At 45.9% G+C, this 16,907-nt stretch overlaps 1 protein-coding gene across 1 annotated transcript in view; it reads left to right on the forward strand.

The window, feature by feature from the left end:
• Nucleotides 1-16,907, forward strand: part of SUPT3H (SPT3 homolog, SAGA and STAGA complex component) — a 266,061-nt gene that overhangs the window by 226,442 nt on the left and 22,712 nt on the right. The window contains exons 6-9 of the mRNA XM_048506781.1: nt 1,005-1,085; nt 1,540-1,662; nt 4,845-4,936; nt 10,037-10,275. Of these exons, the coding sequence (XP_048362738.1) occupies nt 1,005-1,085; nt 1,540-1,662; nt 4,845-4,936; nt 10,037-10,275 (535 nt within the window). The remainder of the gene's footprint in view (nt 1-1,004; nt 1,086-1,539; nt 1,663-4,844; nt 4,937-10,036; nt 10,276-16,907) is intronic.

The following is a 16,907-nucleotide window of genomic DNA, read 5'->3' on the forward strand; positions in this document are numbered from 1 at the left end:
AGTCGCCTCGTGGACATGCCAAAAAGCACTGTGATGATTCTTAAAATATTAGCAAAACAGAAGAACTTATTTTGGTTGAAAAATATCACCATCGCCCATTGGGGTACATCAGGCAGGATACATTACTGTTAGCTTTCATCTAAGATTAAGGAGATTTGCTGCCACGGGGATGAAAATCACTGTGGGAATAAACAAAATTGAAGCAACGGTAGCAGTCAGAGGTATGAAGGCGATGGGAACAACAGAAGACATTTAGCGTTGATTTAAGGCCTTGCGCTTAGGTTGATTGTAGGTCCTCTTGATTTACATTTTAAATAACAGCAATAAGCGGCATTGGGGGAGAGATGGGGGAGAGATGTACCACAAGGAAATCTGGCTTTGCAATTTGACAGACGCCTTGTTATTCCAAGCCAGGAGTCCTAACGATCTCTAACACTGGCCTCAGATACTAACCAAAAACGTATCAGTGACAAAATACGCCAGACCCTTCTTGACTCTTGGCAGCCGCCGTCCTGAACTTTCGCCTGCTTCTGCTTTAACAAGCTCTCAACTCAGAAGTACACTAAAATAAACAGAGAAGCCAAACCTGTTGAAATGATTTAAGGCAGTCTGTCTGCTAAGCCTGGACTTTGTCCTTATCTTGCGCAGATTTCAGGGTCCTGCTGACGGGTTTGGAGCAAAGTACTCTCAGCAGGGACCCCGGGTGGGAAACGGAAGTCCCGTCCCCCCAGCAGCCCATAGAGCAGTATCCTGCTTTTTGGGGGAGGGGGAGGCTCCGAGTCTTCTGTGGGAGGGGGTAATTGCTTGTAAAAGGGGCTTATGTCAGCAGAAGACAGTCATTGGATCTCTGCCCTGACCCGGGTAGCCTCTGATAGGCTGATCTCACCAGATCTCAGAAGCTGAGTCATGCTTTGTATGCGGGGAGACCACCAAGAAATGCCAGGTTTGCTATGCAACCAATGGCAAACCACCTCTGAACCTCTCCTGCCTCGACAAATCTACAGGGTCGCCATAGGTCAGCTTTGACGGACGACAACAACAGCAACGATAATATGAATAATCCTCCTTCTGATTTACACGCACAGGTGAGAAAGATCACTTAACTTCTAGAGCAGCATTTTGCAATGGAGTCAGTTCATTCATTCAGCCAGGAGGTATGAAATGATAAAAATCCAATGATGTGCTAAGTGTTCAGACGCATCCCTCCCTTGGGCATCCCTGTCGATTCTCTTGCAGCAGGAAGGGAATGCTAACAAAGTCTAGCCCCTCACTGGTACCCCCGAGGTGGCCCCAAGTGAGCTGGTGTCCTTTGTAGTTTATGTATTTATTTTTCAAATTTGCAATACCGCCCACCCCCAAAGGGCTCTGAGCGGTGTTCAAAAATCAAATTAAAAACATTAAAACCTTAAAACAATCATATGGCGCTAAAACAGTTTTCAGATGGCGAAGACACTTTAAATTCCTATGAGCGGTCAAAAACCCGTATTCCACCCTCAATACAGGGAATGGCATTCACATCAGCGGCTGTCTCCCCCAAAGGCCCGGCGGAACAACAATGTTTTGCAGGCCGTGCGGAACTGCTCAAGTTCCCGCAGGGCTCGGATGGTCGGAGGCAGAGTGCTCCACAAGGCTGGGGCCAAAGCACTGAAGGCCCTGGCCCGGGTGGAGGCCAGCCGCATCATAGAGGAGCCAGGGACCATCAGTAAGTTGGCCTCTGCTGAACGAAGAGGCCGATTTGGGACGTAAGGGGAAAACCGTTCCGGCCAAAGACTCCTTTGGCATAGGACGATTTAGATCATGTGCTGCTACGTTGTGCATCGATTTGGTTGTACACAATGATCACAGGTCACAGAGAAACCTCCACAGGCCTTGATGTGTTAATACACAAAGTCTCATTGAATGCCACACTGAGATTTTTCCAGTGTGCAGTTCTAATGTAGCTTTTTCATATGAAAGGTTCTTTGTCCCATACAAAATTTTCTGCATTACGATGTGATTGAGAAAAAATATTTTAAGACCCGACATTTCAGGTTAAAGTATTTTGGGAGGGGGGGAAAAAGAGCTATTTTACCAACGCACTTCGCTGTAGAAAGTCTCTCTTTTTTCTTCATGCATATAAAATTACTTGCTGTCATTTGTTTTATAACGGGGATCCTTCCCTACGTCTCCCTCCATCCTCCCCCTCCACAGGAAGAGAAGGCCTTCCCATTAGAAATCTGAACTGGAATGCAAACAATATCACACTCTGTGAATGCCGCATTTCAGTTGTTATTCCCAGCGGATTAAAAGGAGCACCATTTATCTGTCACTCCGCCGGCTCGTTTAGGGATATATTTCCAGCTCTTGGGTGTTACACGGCAATAATTCAGCAGCAATGGACGCCATCATGCTTTCATAGTGCATTTCTTGTTTGAATAAACAGTAAGCTGAACAGAACAGTGGCCCCCAGTAGGCCACGTGCCAAACACAGTTGGCGCTCCGTTCCTTTTGGGGATGGCCAGATGACAAAACGCGCAACTTCTCAAGAGGTGCCATCCTGCGGAGTTTGCCATAAATTAGTACTGAGACATAATTCTACGCTCATGACTCAAAGGGCGGTCTTCTGCTAATGACACAGATAAGTGATTTCGAAGATATTGTTTGCTTGTGGGATTGGAAGCTTTTGATACTCCAAGGGGGTGGGGTCTGGCAGATATCACGGGAGTTCCACCAGCTGCCCAAGGCAGCAGCCAAAGAGCAGTGGCATGAGGGCGCCGCCCGTTGCGGACCCGTTTGGGGAGGGTTATGCTGTAGGTGGAGCTGACTCTATTTTAGTTCAAAGAAGAAGAAGAAGAAGAAGAAGAAGAAGAAGAAGAAGAAGAAGAGGAGGAGGAGGAGGAGGAGGAGGAGGAGGAGGAGGAGTTTGGATTTATATCCCCCTTTCTCTCCTGCAAGGAGACTCCAAGGGGCTTACAATCTCCTTTCCCTTCCTCCCTCACAACAAACACACTGTGAGGTAGGTGGGGATGAGAGAGCTCTGAAGAACTGTGACCCAGCTGGCATGTGTTGGAGTGCACAAACTAATCTGGTTCCCCAGATAAGCCTCCACAGCTCAAGTGGCAGAGTGGGGAATCAAACTTGGTTTTCCAGATTAGAATGCACCTGCTCTTAACCACTACACCATGCTGGCTCTCTCTTAGTTTTTGTAGTTGTGGGATCTGTTATTTGGGAGTTTAAAAAGTTTATTTTTCTTAGGTAATGTGTTTATTGTATTGTGAATTCTATAGATCTAGCGTTAGGCATAGTTAGATTTGGTTTAAGTTTGGTTTAGTGATATGAAGCTGTGTTTTTTAGATTAGTCACTAGAATAGGCTTATTGTCCTACGCCTGCTGATTGGTTGGGGGTGAGTCTGAGGTTGTTGTGTTTTTTGTAGTCTTGGGCTGCAGAAGGGGAAAGTCACCATCTATGCTTTTTATGTCTTTGTATGTTGATTAGGTATGCTGCTGTGATTATTGTTGCCTTATAGTTTATGATGTTATGATTACTGATGTTCTTGTTGTTTATAATGCTATGCTTATAATGTTAGGTTTATTGATCCGGTTGTTGTTTTATGATGATGATGATGATGATGATGATGATGATGATGATGATGATGATGATGATGATGATGATGATGATGATGATGATGATGATGATGATGATGATTACTTGCTATACCGCCCTATCCCCGGAGGGCTCAGGGCGGTGAACAACACAAAATCATACAAAAAACATAAAAATCTTAAAACAGGTACATTCTAAAATAGGACCCACGAGACCCATATACCACCCTCTTCCAAAAATGAGGAGGGGTCCCAGTGATGTTAGGGGACCCTACTAGCAAGGGGGGGAGGGGGGGCATTATCGGCGGCTGGGCTCTCCAAAGGCCCGGTGGAATAATTTATTGGAATAGTCTCTCTCTCTCTCTCTCTCTCTCTCTCTCTCTCTCTCTCTCTCTCTCTCTCTCTCTCTCTCTCTATCTATCTCTCTCTCTATCTATCATCATCATCATCATCATCATCATCATCTATCTATCTATCTATCTCTCTCTCTCTCTCTCTCTCTCTCTCTCTCTCTCTCTCTCTCTCTCTCTCTCTCTCTCTCTCTCTCTATCTATCTATCTATCTATCTATCTATCTATCTATCTATCTATCTATCTATCTATCTATCTATCTATCTATCTATCTATCTATCTATCTATCTATCTATCTATCTATCTATCTATCTATCTATTATATTTATAAACCGCCTTCCCCCGGAGGGCTCAGGGTGGTGGACAAAACAAATAGATAGAGCACAAATAAAATCAATAATATCAAGATTTAAATAAATCATTAAATAGTGGCTCTATATATGTTAAAACCAACCCCATTAAAATGCAGCGTCCTAATATCAGATATACCGATGGCGTCCTACTAATAAATCCCCTGAGAAGAAAGGGGAAGGGGGGGGGGGCGGCAGGGTCCACAGATGTTATAAAGGGGGGGCATCCTACTGCCTGGGATTGAACCTGGGAACATCAGCATGCAAAGACGGCAGCTCTTCCGTTGAGCCACAGCCCTTTCCCACTAGCACTGACGCTGCGATACTATTCATTCACTGTGCTTGGACACACTGTATTAAGTTCCCTAGATGTCAGCTGCCAGTTTTGACGTTTATGCTTGTTCGATACTACAGTTTTACAGACACGGGACATCCTGTTTGTTTCGGGAAAGACAGAAGCCACCCATCAGAACCACGGGTGAAATGTCTTCCTGGGACAGCTAAACTTCTGCTTGGGCAGGGTGATCCCATAATCCCTGTGGGTTTCTCCCCCCACCCCCAGCTGCAGATTCCCATGTTGCATCTCTTGCTGTATTTGAGAGCTTCCCAGCCCATGTGCACAGCTTTCCAGGAAATGCAGCAGGAAGGATCGAGGTGAGAGAGACGTGCCCTGGAAAGAGAACCCCATTCGTATTTCCCTGGGCTTTCCTTCCCTTTTAAAAATGGTGTCTGTTGCATGTAATCATTTTCCAACGGTGTGTGACAGGAGCAGGTGGCCTCTCAAAGGGTAGATTTTCAAGGGAAGAGCTTGTGTTGTATGTAGCTATCTGTTCCCGTTCCTAAGAACGCCTTCCGTAGCTAGCTGCTTGTAGTGTGGGGCATTCCACCTGTGCATGTAAGCAAAATACAGGCACCAGCTCCATGAGAAACCTGCCGAACTTTTAATTAGTTCAACTAGGGCACAAAGACATCCAAAGAATCGACACATCCTTGCCAGAGTGTCGGGTTTCTGTATTGTTATGCAAGGTATGGCCAAGCCTACGTGGATGTGATTTTGTCATTTTAACTGTGGGCACTTTGAAGAGTGTCAGGATCGGATTTGGTGGAGCCAAGTTCAGGTCCCTGCTCTGCCGTAGGGAAGCTCTCTGGGAGAACTTGGGCCAGCACCACACTCTCAGTCTGTCCTACCTCTCAGGGTTGTTTGGTGGCCAAAACAGAAGACAAGAGAATGATGTGAACTTCTTTGAGGCCTCACTAGAAGAAGAAGAAGAAGAAGAAGAAGAAGAAGAAGAAGAAGAAGAAGAAGAAGAAGAAGAAGAGCAATGAGATACAAGACGAAGAGTTTGGATTTATATCCCCCCTTTTTCTCCTGTAGGAGACTCAAAGGGGCTGACAATCTCCTTGCCCTTCCCCCCTCACAACAAACACCCTGTGAGGTAGGTGGGGCTGAGAGAGCTCCGAGAAGCTGTGACTAGCCCAAGGTCACCCAGCTGGCGTGTGTGGGAGCGTACAGGCTAATCTGAATTCCCCAGATAAGCCTCCACAGCTCAGGCGGCAGAGCTGGGAATCAAACCCGGTTCCTCCAGATTAGATACATGAGCTCTTAACCTCCTACGCCACTGCTGCTCCTAGAGAGGAAGGCAAGGGGTAACAGCAAGGGCGGAGTGAGGGGGAACTCCGCCCAGGGCACGCGTGTGCCCCGCACCCCTGCCATGCCCTTACCCGCCCCCGGAACACCCCTGCACAGGTGCATGCCCGGGTGTCGTGCCCCCCCGCCCCGTTGGCTCTATGCCACTGGGTAAAAGGAATTACATTTTGTAACAGAGCTCTGAGGTGAATTTCAAGTTCTGTTGGCATCATCAATATGAGGTAGAAACCAGGTTTGCCGCAGCTCCAACTCTTAGCCCCGGGGAAGGGAACAGAGATTGCTAAACAGATGCTTCCATGGGTCGCTTTTCTTTACCAGCTGCTTGGCTCACACACATAAAGATGGGGATTTGGAGGACGGCAGCTCACCTTGTGCATTTCTGTGATTTGCTGAAGGGCCTAATTGGGTTTTTCTCCTCTGAATGACTTTTGGAAATATTTTAACAATGTTTGCTTTTTTAAAAAAAAACACAAGACAAATCTGCCTTTTCGTTACCCTCGTGACTGGATTTTAAGTGCTATTGTACATTTGGACAGTGGAATAGAGTATTGGGATAAGTGTTCTCAGAAATGATGGATGGCCAGAGATTGAGTAACATGGATAGATTGAGTCTTCCTCTTCTTAAAAAAAAACACCCTCTCATAAATGTATTGCATTGCATTAATGCTACTGTATGTCTTAATGCAACGGTAATAGGAGCAATACTGATTTGTCATTGTTAGATTACACAGTAACTAAAATAAGTACCTTGATAGTATGGTTGTTATTTCCTGGCTGGGAAATTCCTGGAGATTTGGAGGCGGAGTCTGAGGAGGGAGGAGTTTGGAGGGGGGAGGAACTTGGAGGGGGCATAATGCCATAGAGTCCATCTTCCAAAGTGGCTCTTTTCTCCAGGTGAGCTGATCTCTATCACCTGGAGATCACCTGTAACCCCACCAGATCTCCAGCCACCTTCTGGAGTTTACCATAATAATAATTACCATAATAATAATTACCATAATAGTCAAGGCAGGTGTACAACAGGTACTGTCACATGAGATCCTGATATCCAGAGAGAAGGACTATTTAAAGAAGAGCCATTGAAGTGAAACTTGAAATTCAGTTTGGAAACTATCTAGTGTAAGAAAAAACAGTTGTGCTCCTAGAGGAGTAAGGAAAAGAATACTTTGTACAACAATTATTGGCTTGACAAAGGACTGCCGAAATAAAAACCTAATCTAGAGGTTTTATAGCCATACCTGACGGTGTACTTACTAAACATTTTTTGTATATTTGTGATAGTAAGATAATGTTAAAATGATACTCACCTAGTGAGTTGGAGTACGCATGGGTGTAATATTTGTGACAGTACCATCTGGAGTTTGGCAACCCTGCTAAATAGTGATAGTTTGTGATTGTGCAAAATGTGCCAAAATATATGAAAGAAGTCAGGTGGAAATTTCGAGATGCCCTGTTCTTAAACTATTGCCAAGTGTTTTGGTTGAATGAATATTTGTTTTAGTATGAAGAAAAAGAGAAGAAGAACTTTGGATTTATATCCCACCTTTCTCCCCAAGAATGGGAACTCATGGTAAGTTGAAACAGTTTCCCTTTCCCATTTTGTCAGGCCTTCGGATTAGCCCAGGTGAGTCTGATGCTAACGAGGCTTTGATTTTTTTTCTTGTTTGTTTTAATGATTTTGGTTTGTGTAGTAAGATTCAGAGGTGTGCCACTTTTAGGGTACTTTCTTGTACCAGAAGAAGAAGAAGAAGAAGAGGAAGAAGAAGAAGAAGAGGAAGAAGAAGAAGAGGAGGAGGAGGAGGAAGAGGAGGAGTTTGGATTTATATCCCCCCTTTCTCTCCTGTAGGAGACTCAAAGGGGCTTATATTTACAATTGCCCTTCCCCCCTCACAACAAACACCCTGTGAGGTGGGTGGGACTGAGAGAGCTCTGAAAAGCTGTGACTAGCCCAAGGTCACCCAGCTGGCGTGTGTGGGAGTGCACACACACGCCAGCACAATAAGAAAGTACCTCACACATAACAGTTTTAGGAAGCCCTCTTCAATGCATGAAGCACGCTTAAATGGGAACTGCATGGCTTAACTGTCTTCACAAAACATGTGACTGTGACCCACATTTTTTTAAAAAAAAAGAAAAACCGTATCATCTCAGGCAGTATCTCCACGTAAAACAGTTTCCTGTCAATTGTAGGAAGTGCTCATTAAAAGTCGAGTTTTGATCTGATCAAACAAAAGGAGGATGAGCCCCTTTTCTGTGGCCTGGATTTTATTTCCCCGGGCTAACAACCATTTCCAGGGCTTTGTCAGGGTTCTGACTTATTTTTTCACCCTCTCGTTGTCAGATGGTCTCGTTTAAAGTCTGATCATCCACTTGTGTGGGATTCATGCACTATAATATACACCGCCAACGACAAGAGGACCACTCTGGTGGGGGTGATATTCAAAGCACTGTGGATCCCCATAGGCTGCAGCACTGTGGATCCCCATAGGCTGCAGACATCTGTAGAGAAACGGCTGTGCTATTCACAGCATCTGCTAATCGTTCTAAGCCCTGCTGAAAAACCAAATCAAACAACGCTGGGGGAAGAGGAAAGGGATGCACACATAACATCCGCTTTGGAATAATTAAAAACTATTTTGTATGGGCCAGCCATGTCAGTTCATACAGATGCTAATGGCCTTGAGCCAAAAACTGTGATGCCTGTCTTATGGGACAGGATAATTTGGCAAGTTCCCAGGTGGGACTGGGAGAGTTCCGAAGAACTGTGACTAGCCCAAGGTCACCCAGCAGGAATGTAGGAGTGCAAAAACACATCTGGTTCACCAGATAAGCCTCTGCCACTCAGGTGGTGGAGTGGGGAATCAAACCTGGATCTCATCAGAAGCTGAGCAAGTTCAGCCCTGATTACTATTTGGATGTGAGAGCACCAAAGAAGTCCAGGGTGACCCTGCAGAGGCAGCCACTGCCAAACCACCTCTGTTTGTCTCTTGCCTTGAAAACCCTACAGGGTTGCCAAAGGTTGGCTGTGACTTGACAGCACAGTCACATAGATGCACGCACAGGCTAAAGGATATTCCCAAAAGTTTAGCAAAGTAAATAAAAGCTTTGATATCATAAATTATAAAAGAATGAAACACCAAATACGATGTTGATGTTTTAGATCAGTGATATTTCCTTAGTGGCTCAGAAAGGGGCCGAAGCTCAGTGGCAGAGCATCCGCTTGGCATGCTAAAGTACAGGGTCCAATGTCTGGGATCTCCAGGTAAAGGATGAGGCCATAGGTCAGTGATGGAGAACCTTTTCAAGACCGAGTGCCAAAACTACAATCCAAAACCCACTTATTCATTGCAAAGTGCCAACATGGCAATTTAACCTGAATACTGAGGTTTTAGTATAGAAAAAACGGTTGGCTCCAAGGTGCACGTCACTCAGGAGTAAGCTTGGTGGTAGTCGGTGGCTTTGCTTTGAAGCAACTGTGCAATGCTTCAAACGGGTGAATCATGACCCTAGGAAGGTTTACTCAGAAGCAAACCCCACTGCCAGCAACCGAGCTTACTCCCTGCTAAAGGATCACGCTTTCGTTCTTCCCATGAAAATCAGTAGGGTTTAACAGCACTTAACAGGGTTACCTACACTGCTTCCCCAAAACTAGGTCTTAGATTTAATGCTAATAATCTCCCTGAAATAATTACACTAATATCACATGACGAACTCTGTGCACGCGTGCCCACAGAGAGGGCTCTGAGTGCCACCTCTGGCACCCGTGCCATAGGTTCGCCACCACTGCCATAGGTGATGGGAAGACCTCTTCCTGAGACCATGGAGAGCCACAAATATGGACCTTGGTGAACCAGTGGTCTGATTCAGTATAAGCCAGTGTAATGTGTTCATGCGAGCCACCCATAGCACGTGGGAGCCCCATTCCCCAATAAAGCATCCTCCCCTTGGTGGGACTTGTGGTTGGCAAAAGATCTCTTCCTTGAAACAGACACCACTGGAAAGACTGGAGGACTGGTGAGCAGCGGATCTCCTTGAGGTGTGGGCATCATGCCAGGGACGGAAGGAACGGCCTGTTTTCTCCAATGACCTCCCACCCTTCCCTGCAGCCTCTACTCTCTCATCCCAGCACTGAGGAGGGTGTCAGGAGAAGAGCAAGCTGGTCGCAGAGAAGAGCAACCAAAACCACCCCTGCCACAGCAGTCACGTGGGGAAAAAGGACACTGGATACAGGGGATGGTTGACATTTTACTCCCCTTGTCCCCACTGGAAGGAGCGCTATGGTGTGACTTGCCGGAGTTCAGAGGGAGCATCACCCAGCGGGCTGTGCAGGTCCTGCTTCCTGGATGTACACAGGTATGAGTTGTGGCCATACTACACCACTCCTGTGTTCCTGTAGCTCACTCAGCCAGTGCAGCAATGGGAGAACATTCATAGATCTTGGAGCGAATATTGTGGAACTTTGTCCTCAGCTGCCTGTGCTCATGCTATCAATCACTTGACATCAGAGAATACCCCTTCTTCTCAGCTGGAATTAACTGAGTTTGAAACCGAATAACAACAAATGTGACATTTTATGGGATTTGGCCCGTACAGGACTTGTTTGCGAGCCAAGGATTGTTGTATTAAAATGGTCAGCGCATTGTCAGCTTTGAAATGTGCCAGAGTTTTAATGTAAGTTGCTTCCGTAGAAAGTTGGAAAATGGTTTGGAACTATTCTCTGCAGCAGCAGTAGGAGGGAGCTGGTGCTGAGATAACTGCCTCATCTTCTAGAAAGCGAGTGCAGCGGATCACGCCGAGGACAAAAAAAATCCATGATCTGACCTCGAGTGCGTTGCTCCTGTGAAGTGTGTTTTTACTAGAATCTTTAAACCGTCTTGACAAAAATGTCTCTTTTAATGTGCTGTTTTAAAATAGTATATTACTTAAACAAATATTTAAATATTAAATTAGCTTTTCTGTATGCTTGATGTGAATATAATTCTGCCCGCCTGCCAAGTATGTCAAAACCCCAAGCCTCCTTTCGTTTGCCAAGGTAAATGTTTACTTTGTTTTCCCACATAATGTGCTCTTTAAAGTGTCACCAACATACCAAATCTGATTGCTTTTTAATAGAGACACGGTGGGGTTTTTTTTTTTTTAAAATTGCTTTCATTAGGAAACAGGATAAATTATCAGTAAATCTCATGCTAATGAATCCACACATAGTTGATGGTCTTGGCTCCCCCCACCCCACCCCGGTATCCCAGGGAAAACACTGGCCCTGTCCTTCCCCAGGAATCCTGTTGGGCTCCCCTCACCCCCCCACCCCGGTATCCCAGGGAAAACACTCACCAGACTATTATGTTGCTTTGCTGATATAGGAATCTTCGTTTTATATCATTTTACCAGTTTCCAATCATCATCATCAACCTTTTATTGGCATGAGTTTAAAATACAACAGAGAGGTTGAGGAGAATCAAGTTAAAATAAGTAGGTTCAGACATTTCCAGCAGTTAAAACAATAAATAAATAAATAAACTAAAATCTGTGGCGAATCTGTTGTGCCAGTGCCAGGAATTTGGCAACATCTAGGGATCTCTGAGGAGACTGATCACAAAGCAGGTAGAAAGATTTGACCTTGTCTGATGAGTAGGCATAGTTCTCAGTATATGGGTCTATATATTGTCTTCTAGATGAAGCATATAGTTTGCAATCTAGGAGGATGTGCTCGATTGTTTCGATGGCTTTTTGTGAGCAGGGACATGTTCTTTGTTGGAATGGGATCTGGAGAAATCTGCCGCTCAGAACTGCTGAGGGTAGGGCGTTCAGTCGGGCTAGCATTAAGGTACGTCGGAGGTGCGGTGAAGATATATTGTAGAAATACCTTGGTAGCCCTTTACTGAAGGGGGGAAGGTAGGAGCCCTCCGGTAAAATGCCCTTCATGTGCTGAGTAGAAAGCAGTTGGTTTTCAGCGTCAAGTAGCCTTAGTGACAGAAGTTTGACTATTTGCACTTCGGGAGTTTTTTTTCAGTTTCCAATCCTCAGGTCAGAGGGACAGCTAAGTTCCCCCCCACCCAAAATCCAATGGCTCTTCCATCGTGGTGGTGCTATCTGTAAGGCTGAACACCACTCAAAGTCAGCTTTAAAAGGAGAACTTTATTGACTTGGTTCGCCCTAGCTACAGGGTGCTGGAACTGAGGATTCTGGTCCTCAGTTCCAGTATATATTTTATTTTCAAAACAGACAACAACCAATCAGCCCTTTCCCTCTGCCTGAACCTTGATCTCTCATTGGTTCTGACAGAGCTACTTAGTTTCGATCTGGTATAGTTCCCTGGCTTGTTTTCCCGCTTCTGAAATAAAGGTTGGCACTGGTGGTTGCTGGGAGTTGCAGTCCTGACATCCCACTCCCTCTAAGATATGCAAACAGCTGGATGAATCGTTGTGTTGGTGATCTGAACTCAGGAATTAACAATATGGACAAGGCTTGCAGGAGTTACAAATCAGAGGAAGGCTCTCAACAAAAAGATGGACATTCGGAAAAAGAAGAAAGGGATTCTTAAGAATTGACAGTATCCTCTCTTCAGTGTGGTCAGATTGGGCCAAGGGGCCATCACGCTTTACCGTTTTAGGGTGGTAGAAAATGAAGATAGACAGTGGATCTGTAACCCACACCTTAGCAGAATTTATATTAAGACAGAAAAGTCAATTTATGATAGGGAGAGAGAGCATTATTTATGTTACGTATTTATGGGCTCTATGCCCAACAGTACTAAGCTCTACAGGTTTTACCACCTGCATCCTATTTTTTTTAACAGCGCAAGGATTTTTGGCTTTGAATTGTTCCGTAGGTCAGGCGGGAACACACAATTCAAGTGGTCTCTTTCATATTGCAAAATATTACCTGTACATATATTCATACATACATAACATTAATCACTTAATTGAAATGTGTGTGCTTTTCCTGTCTCTAGAGACTCAAGGCTATTAACAAGTTGCCTCAGGTACAATTTGCAACTAAATAGGTAGGATTAATACTGATCGGCATGAAACAGCCTGAAGTACGGTAGTTCTTGTAAAACTGCCAGGAAGTCTGTCCTACCCAAGATGGCCAGTTTATAAAAAAAAAGTACTTTTGAGAAGGAAAGGCCATTTCCGCACGGCCACGATGGGGGTTGGGTCGGCGTACACGACGCCGACCCAACCCCCCTGGGACCATTTGCACAAACGGTCCCAGAAACCACGGGGAAGACGGCGCTGCTGAGCGCCGTCGCCCCGTCGACCTACCGTCTTTGCGGCCGTCCTGCGCGTCGCCAAGGCCTGGGGACATGCCCCCCTGCCCTGCACGATCGCTCCGGTGTCGCAGGGCAGGGGGGGGCGTGTCCCCAGGCCTCGGCGATGTGCCAGATGGCTGCAGAGACGGTAGGTCGACCGGTCACAGGGGACCGAAGCTGCTGTTTTCTGTAAACCTTGCTGGGGAAGTGAGGTCAGAAAGTGTTTTTGCCGTCCCCAGGGTGCTGTTTATGGCCCGTGCGGAAAGGGCCAAAGAGAAAGTTTTGAATTTATACCCTGTTTTTCTCAACCATAAGGATTCTCAAGGTGACTTACAAACTCCTTTCCCTTCCTCTGCCAATTTTGCGGCAGAAGGTTTTGCCTGTCTGTCTCCCTAGATATTGTAACACCCAGAAATCAGTTGCACAGGGTCTTCTGAAAGGAGAAACACAAGTGGGGACGCCGTAAACCTATTTAACCCCGGGGCTACTGCAGGCTTTTCCTTGCATTTCTGCTCAAGTGGAAATTTCGCACCGCGTCGAGCCCACTGGTCGGATCTGCACTTGATGCCTTTGCTCTGGGAAGCATTGCTGGTGCTCCTGCCATGGAAAGGATGTAGTTATCCCCACATGATTGTTCTGAACAGATATAAGTTCACATTAGGTAGAGGATGCTGGACAGTGGGGAGAAAGCAAATGGACTGGGTCATACAGGATGTAGCTCATCTGGCTGAGTGATCTACTGTTTTCTGGGCTTTTAAGAGGAAAACCAGATAAAGGTTGAACAACTCTGCAACCAGCAATGATTTGAGGTGGAAGGGTCAAGTATAAATCCTCCGGTGTTTCAACTTTCTCTTAAGGCCGTTTCCAGCCTTGGCAGCAACGAGGTTTCTCGGTCATGTGGGAAGGATTCAGGACAGGGCAGGCAGATATCCCAGCTGCACGACTTCAAAGAAACTTACTTCTTACATACTCATTCAAGCTAATGGAAAGGACAGGAACGAACGGTCTGCCTTGTAATGCAAGAATAAGTAAGATAACAAAGGGTCACTTGTGAATCTGTTCTTTATATACAGAGCTGCACTTTTATCACAACATCCATCAATCTGTCATAAAGTATTCTGTTGGCCTCGGCCAACAGGCCCAAAGTGTGTCTAATCTTTGAGGTGGATTATGTGCTCCTGCCTTCCCCCCCACCCACCCCCCCCCGCCTTTGGTTGCCACTTAATTTAAAAGTGAATTTATGAAGAATAAGTCAGTTAAATGTATAAGTGGAAGAGCCGAGATAAGATTTAAGGCAAGTAGGATTTTTAATGGAATTTGCAATGCTATAGTACATTTTTCCTGTTTATTAAATCAAATCTTGTTGAGACCAGTTAACTGGTGGGACCTGGCGTGTGCTCTGGAGGATCCTTATATCTCTCACCAGTCTGCGATTTGGAAAGTGTATGTAAACTCGAGGGCAGAGGTTTCTTCTTCTTCTTCTTCTTCTTCTTCTTCTTCTTCTTCTTCTTCTTCTTCTTCTTCTTCTTCTTCTTCTTCTTCTTCTTCTTCTTCTTCTTCTTCTTCTTCTTCTTCTTCTTCTTCTTCTTCTTCTTCTTCTTCTTCTTCTTCTTCTTCTTCTTCTTCTTCATCATCATCATCTTATTAGATTTATAGTCCGCCCTTTCCCAACTACAGTTAGGGTCAGGGCAGATCACATCATAGTTAAAACGATATACATAAAAATAACAATTAAAACTGTCATTAACATTCTAAACTAAATATATCTGGTACCATTTATACTTTAGTGGGAAACAGCCAAGGAAGGAGGGAATAGAGAGAGAAACACCAGAAAAGCACAGAGAACTCAATACTTTTGAGGAGGAGAGTTTGTATTTATATCCCTCCTTTCTCTTCTGTAAGGAGGCCCAAAGGGGCTGACAATCTCCTTTCCCTTCCCCACTCACAACAAACACCCTGTGAGGTGGGTGGGGCTGAGAGAGCTCCAAAGAGCTGTGACAAGCCCAGGGTCACCCAGCTGGTGTGTGTTGGAGTGCACAAACTAATCTAGTTCCCCAGATAAGCCTCCACAGCTCAAGTGGCAGAGCAGGGAATCAAACCCTGTTCTCCAGATTAGCGTGCACCTGCTCTTAACTACTATGCCGAATCTCATAGAATCTTAGAATCATAGGCCCCTTCCGCACACACAAAATAATGCGTTTTCAAACCACTTTCACAACTGTTTGCAAGTGGATTTTGCCATTCCGCGCAATTTCAAAGAGCACTGAAAGCAGTTTCAGAGTGCATTATTCTGCATGTGCGGAACGTTCTAAAAGAGTTTGTTCATGTGATATGACTACGGTCAAAACACTTGACCATTCTCTGTTTCTACGCCCTAAATACAATAAGATACTCATGAAATACATGAATCCCATTTTCTTGCAGTGTTCTCAGTGGCATGAGTGTTATAAGATACCCAATCTCCTGAACAGCTCTGATGTGCTCTTTTGTGAAACTGTTGCAAATTTTATACTGGAAATTAGTAATTTTAACTGTATTTCTTAACCTTGTTTTGTTTTAAATTTTTTGTCCTGTTTTATATGCCAATAAAGGCTTGTGTTGTTGTTAATACACACACACACACACACACACACATATATGCCTGTCTCCTATGTTACAGGAAATGTGTGATGCTCTGATGATGTACAAGATATTCTTGGTGTGGTTGGTGAATGCATACAACATATTCCAACGTGTGACTGGACTAAGCATGTTTGCTGTTTTTTTCTTAATCTTTGTAATAAAGTGCTGTCAAGTCACAACTGACTCACGTCAACCTTTCAGGGGGGTTTCCAGATAAGAGATGACCAGAGATGTCCTACCATTGCTGTCCTCCTTGTAGCAATCCTGGACTTCCTGGGTGGCCTTTCATCCAAGTACTGACCAGGGTCACACCTGCTAAGCTTCTGATCTCCAACAACCTTGGGCTAGTGTCTGTCCTATTCAGACTACTCTTGTTTTTCTTATGGGTCAGTAAATTCTATTGCCTGCTTCTGGTGATGCCCAAACAGCAAAGGACTTTTTCAGAACTGTGACACCGTGTCGAAGAAGTATAGAATTAAAAGCCAGTGATGCCTTTGTGAACATTACAGTCAGAAGGTGAGGGACTCTGCCAGGCTGAGGGATTTCTGAGGTGAGGGATTTCTGCCCGGAATCATTTCTGCCCATCTCTTCTAAGCACTGGATTTGTTTTCAGTCCTCTTCAGTCTTCTACTCCTCCCGCAGGCGCAAATAATTTTTTTTTTTGGTTTCATTTTTTTAATTTTTTTTTATTGTATAGAGCAGTGGTGGCGAACCTTTGGCACTCCAGATGTTATGGACTACAATGCCCATCAGCCCCTTCCAGCATGGCCAATTGGCCATGCTGGAAGGGGCTGATGGGAATTGTAGTCCATTGGGGGGGGTGGGGGGGGGGGGGGGTGGGGGGGGGGGGGGGTGGGGGGGGGGGGGGGTGGGGGGGGGGGGGGGTGGGGGGGGGGGGGGGTGGGGGGGGGGGGGGGTGGGGGGGGGGGGGGGTGGGGGGGGGGGGGGGTGGGGGGGGGGGGGGGTGGGGGGGGGGGGGGGTGGGGGGGGGGGGGGGTGGGGGGGGGGGGGGGTGGGGGGGGGGGGGGGTGGGGGGGGGGGGGGGTGGGGGGGGGGGGGGGTGGGGGGGGGGGGGGGTGGGGGGGGGGGGGGGTGGGGGGGGG

This window comes from Sphaerodactylus townsendi, linkage group LG01 (assembly GCF_021028975.2).
Source record: "Sphaerodactylus townsendi isolate TG3544 linkage group LG01, MPM_Stown_v2.3, whole genome shotgun sequence".
In the NCBI taxonomy this organism is placed as follows: domain Eukaryota; kingdom Metazoa; phylum Chordata; class Lepidosauria; order Squamata; family Sphaerodactylidae; genus Sphaerodactylus; species Sphaerodactylus townsendi.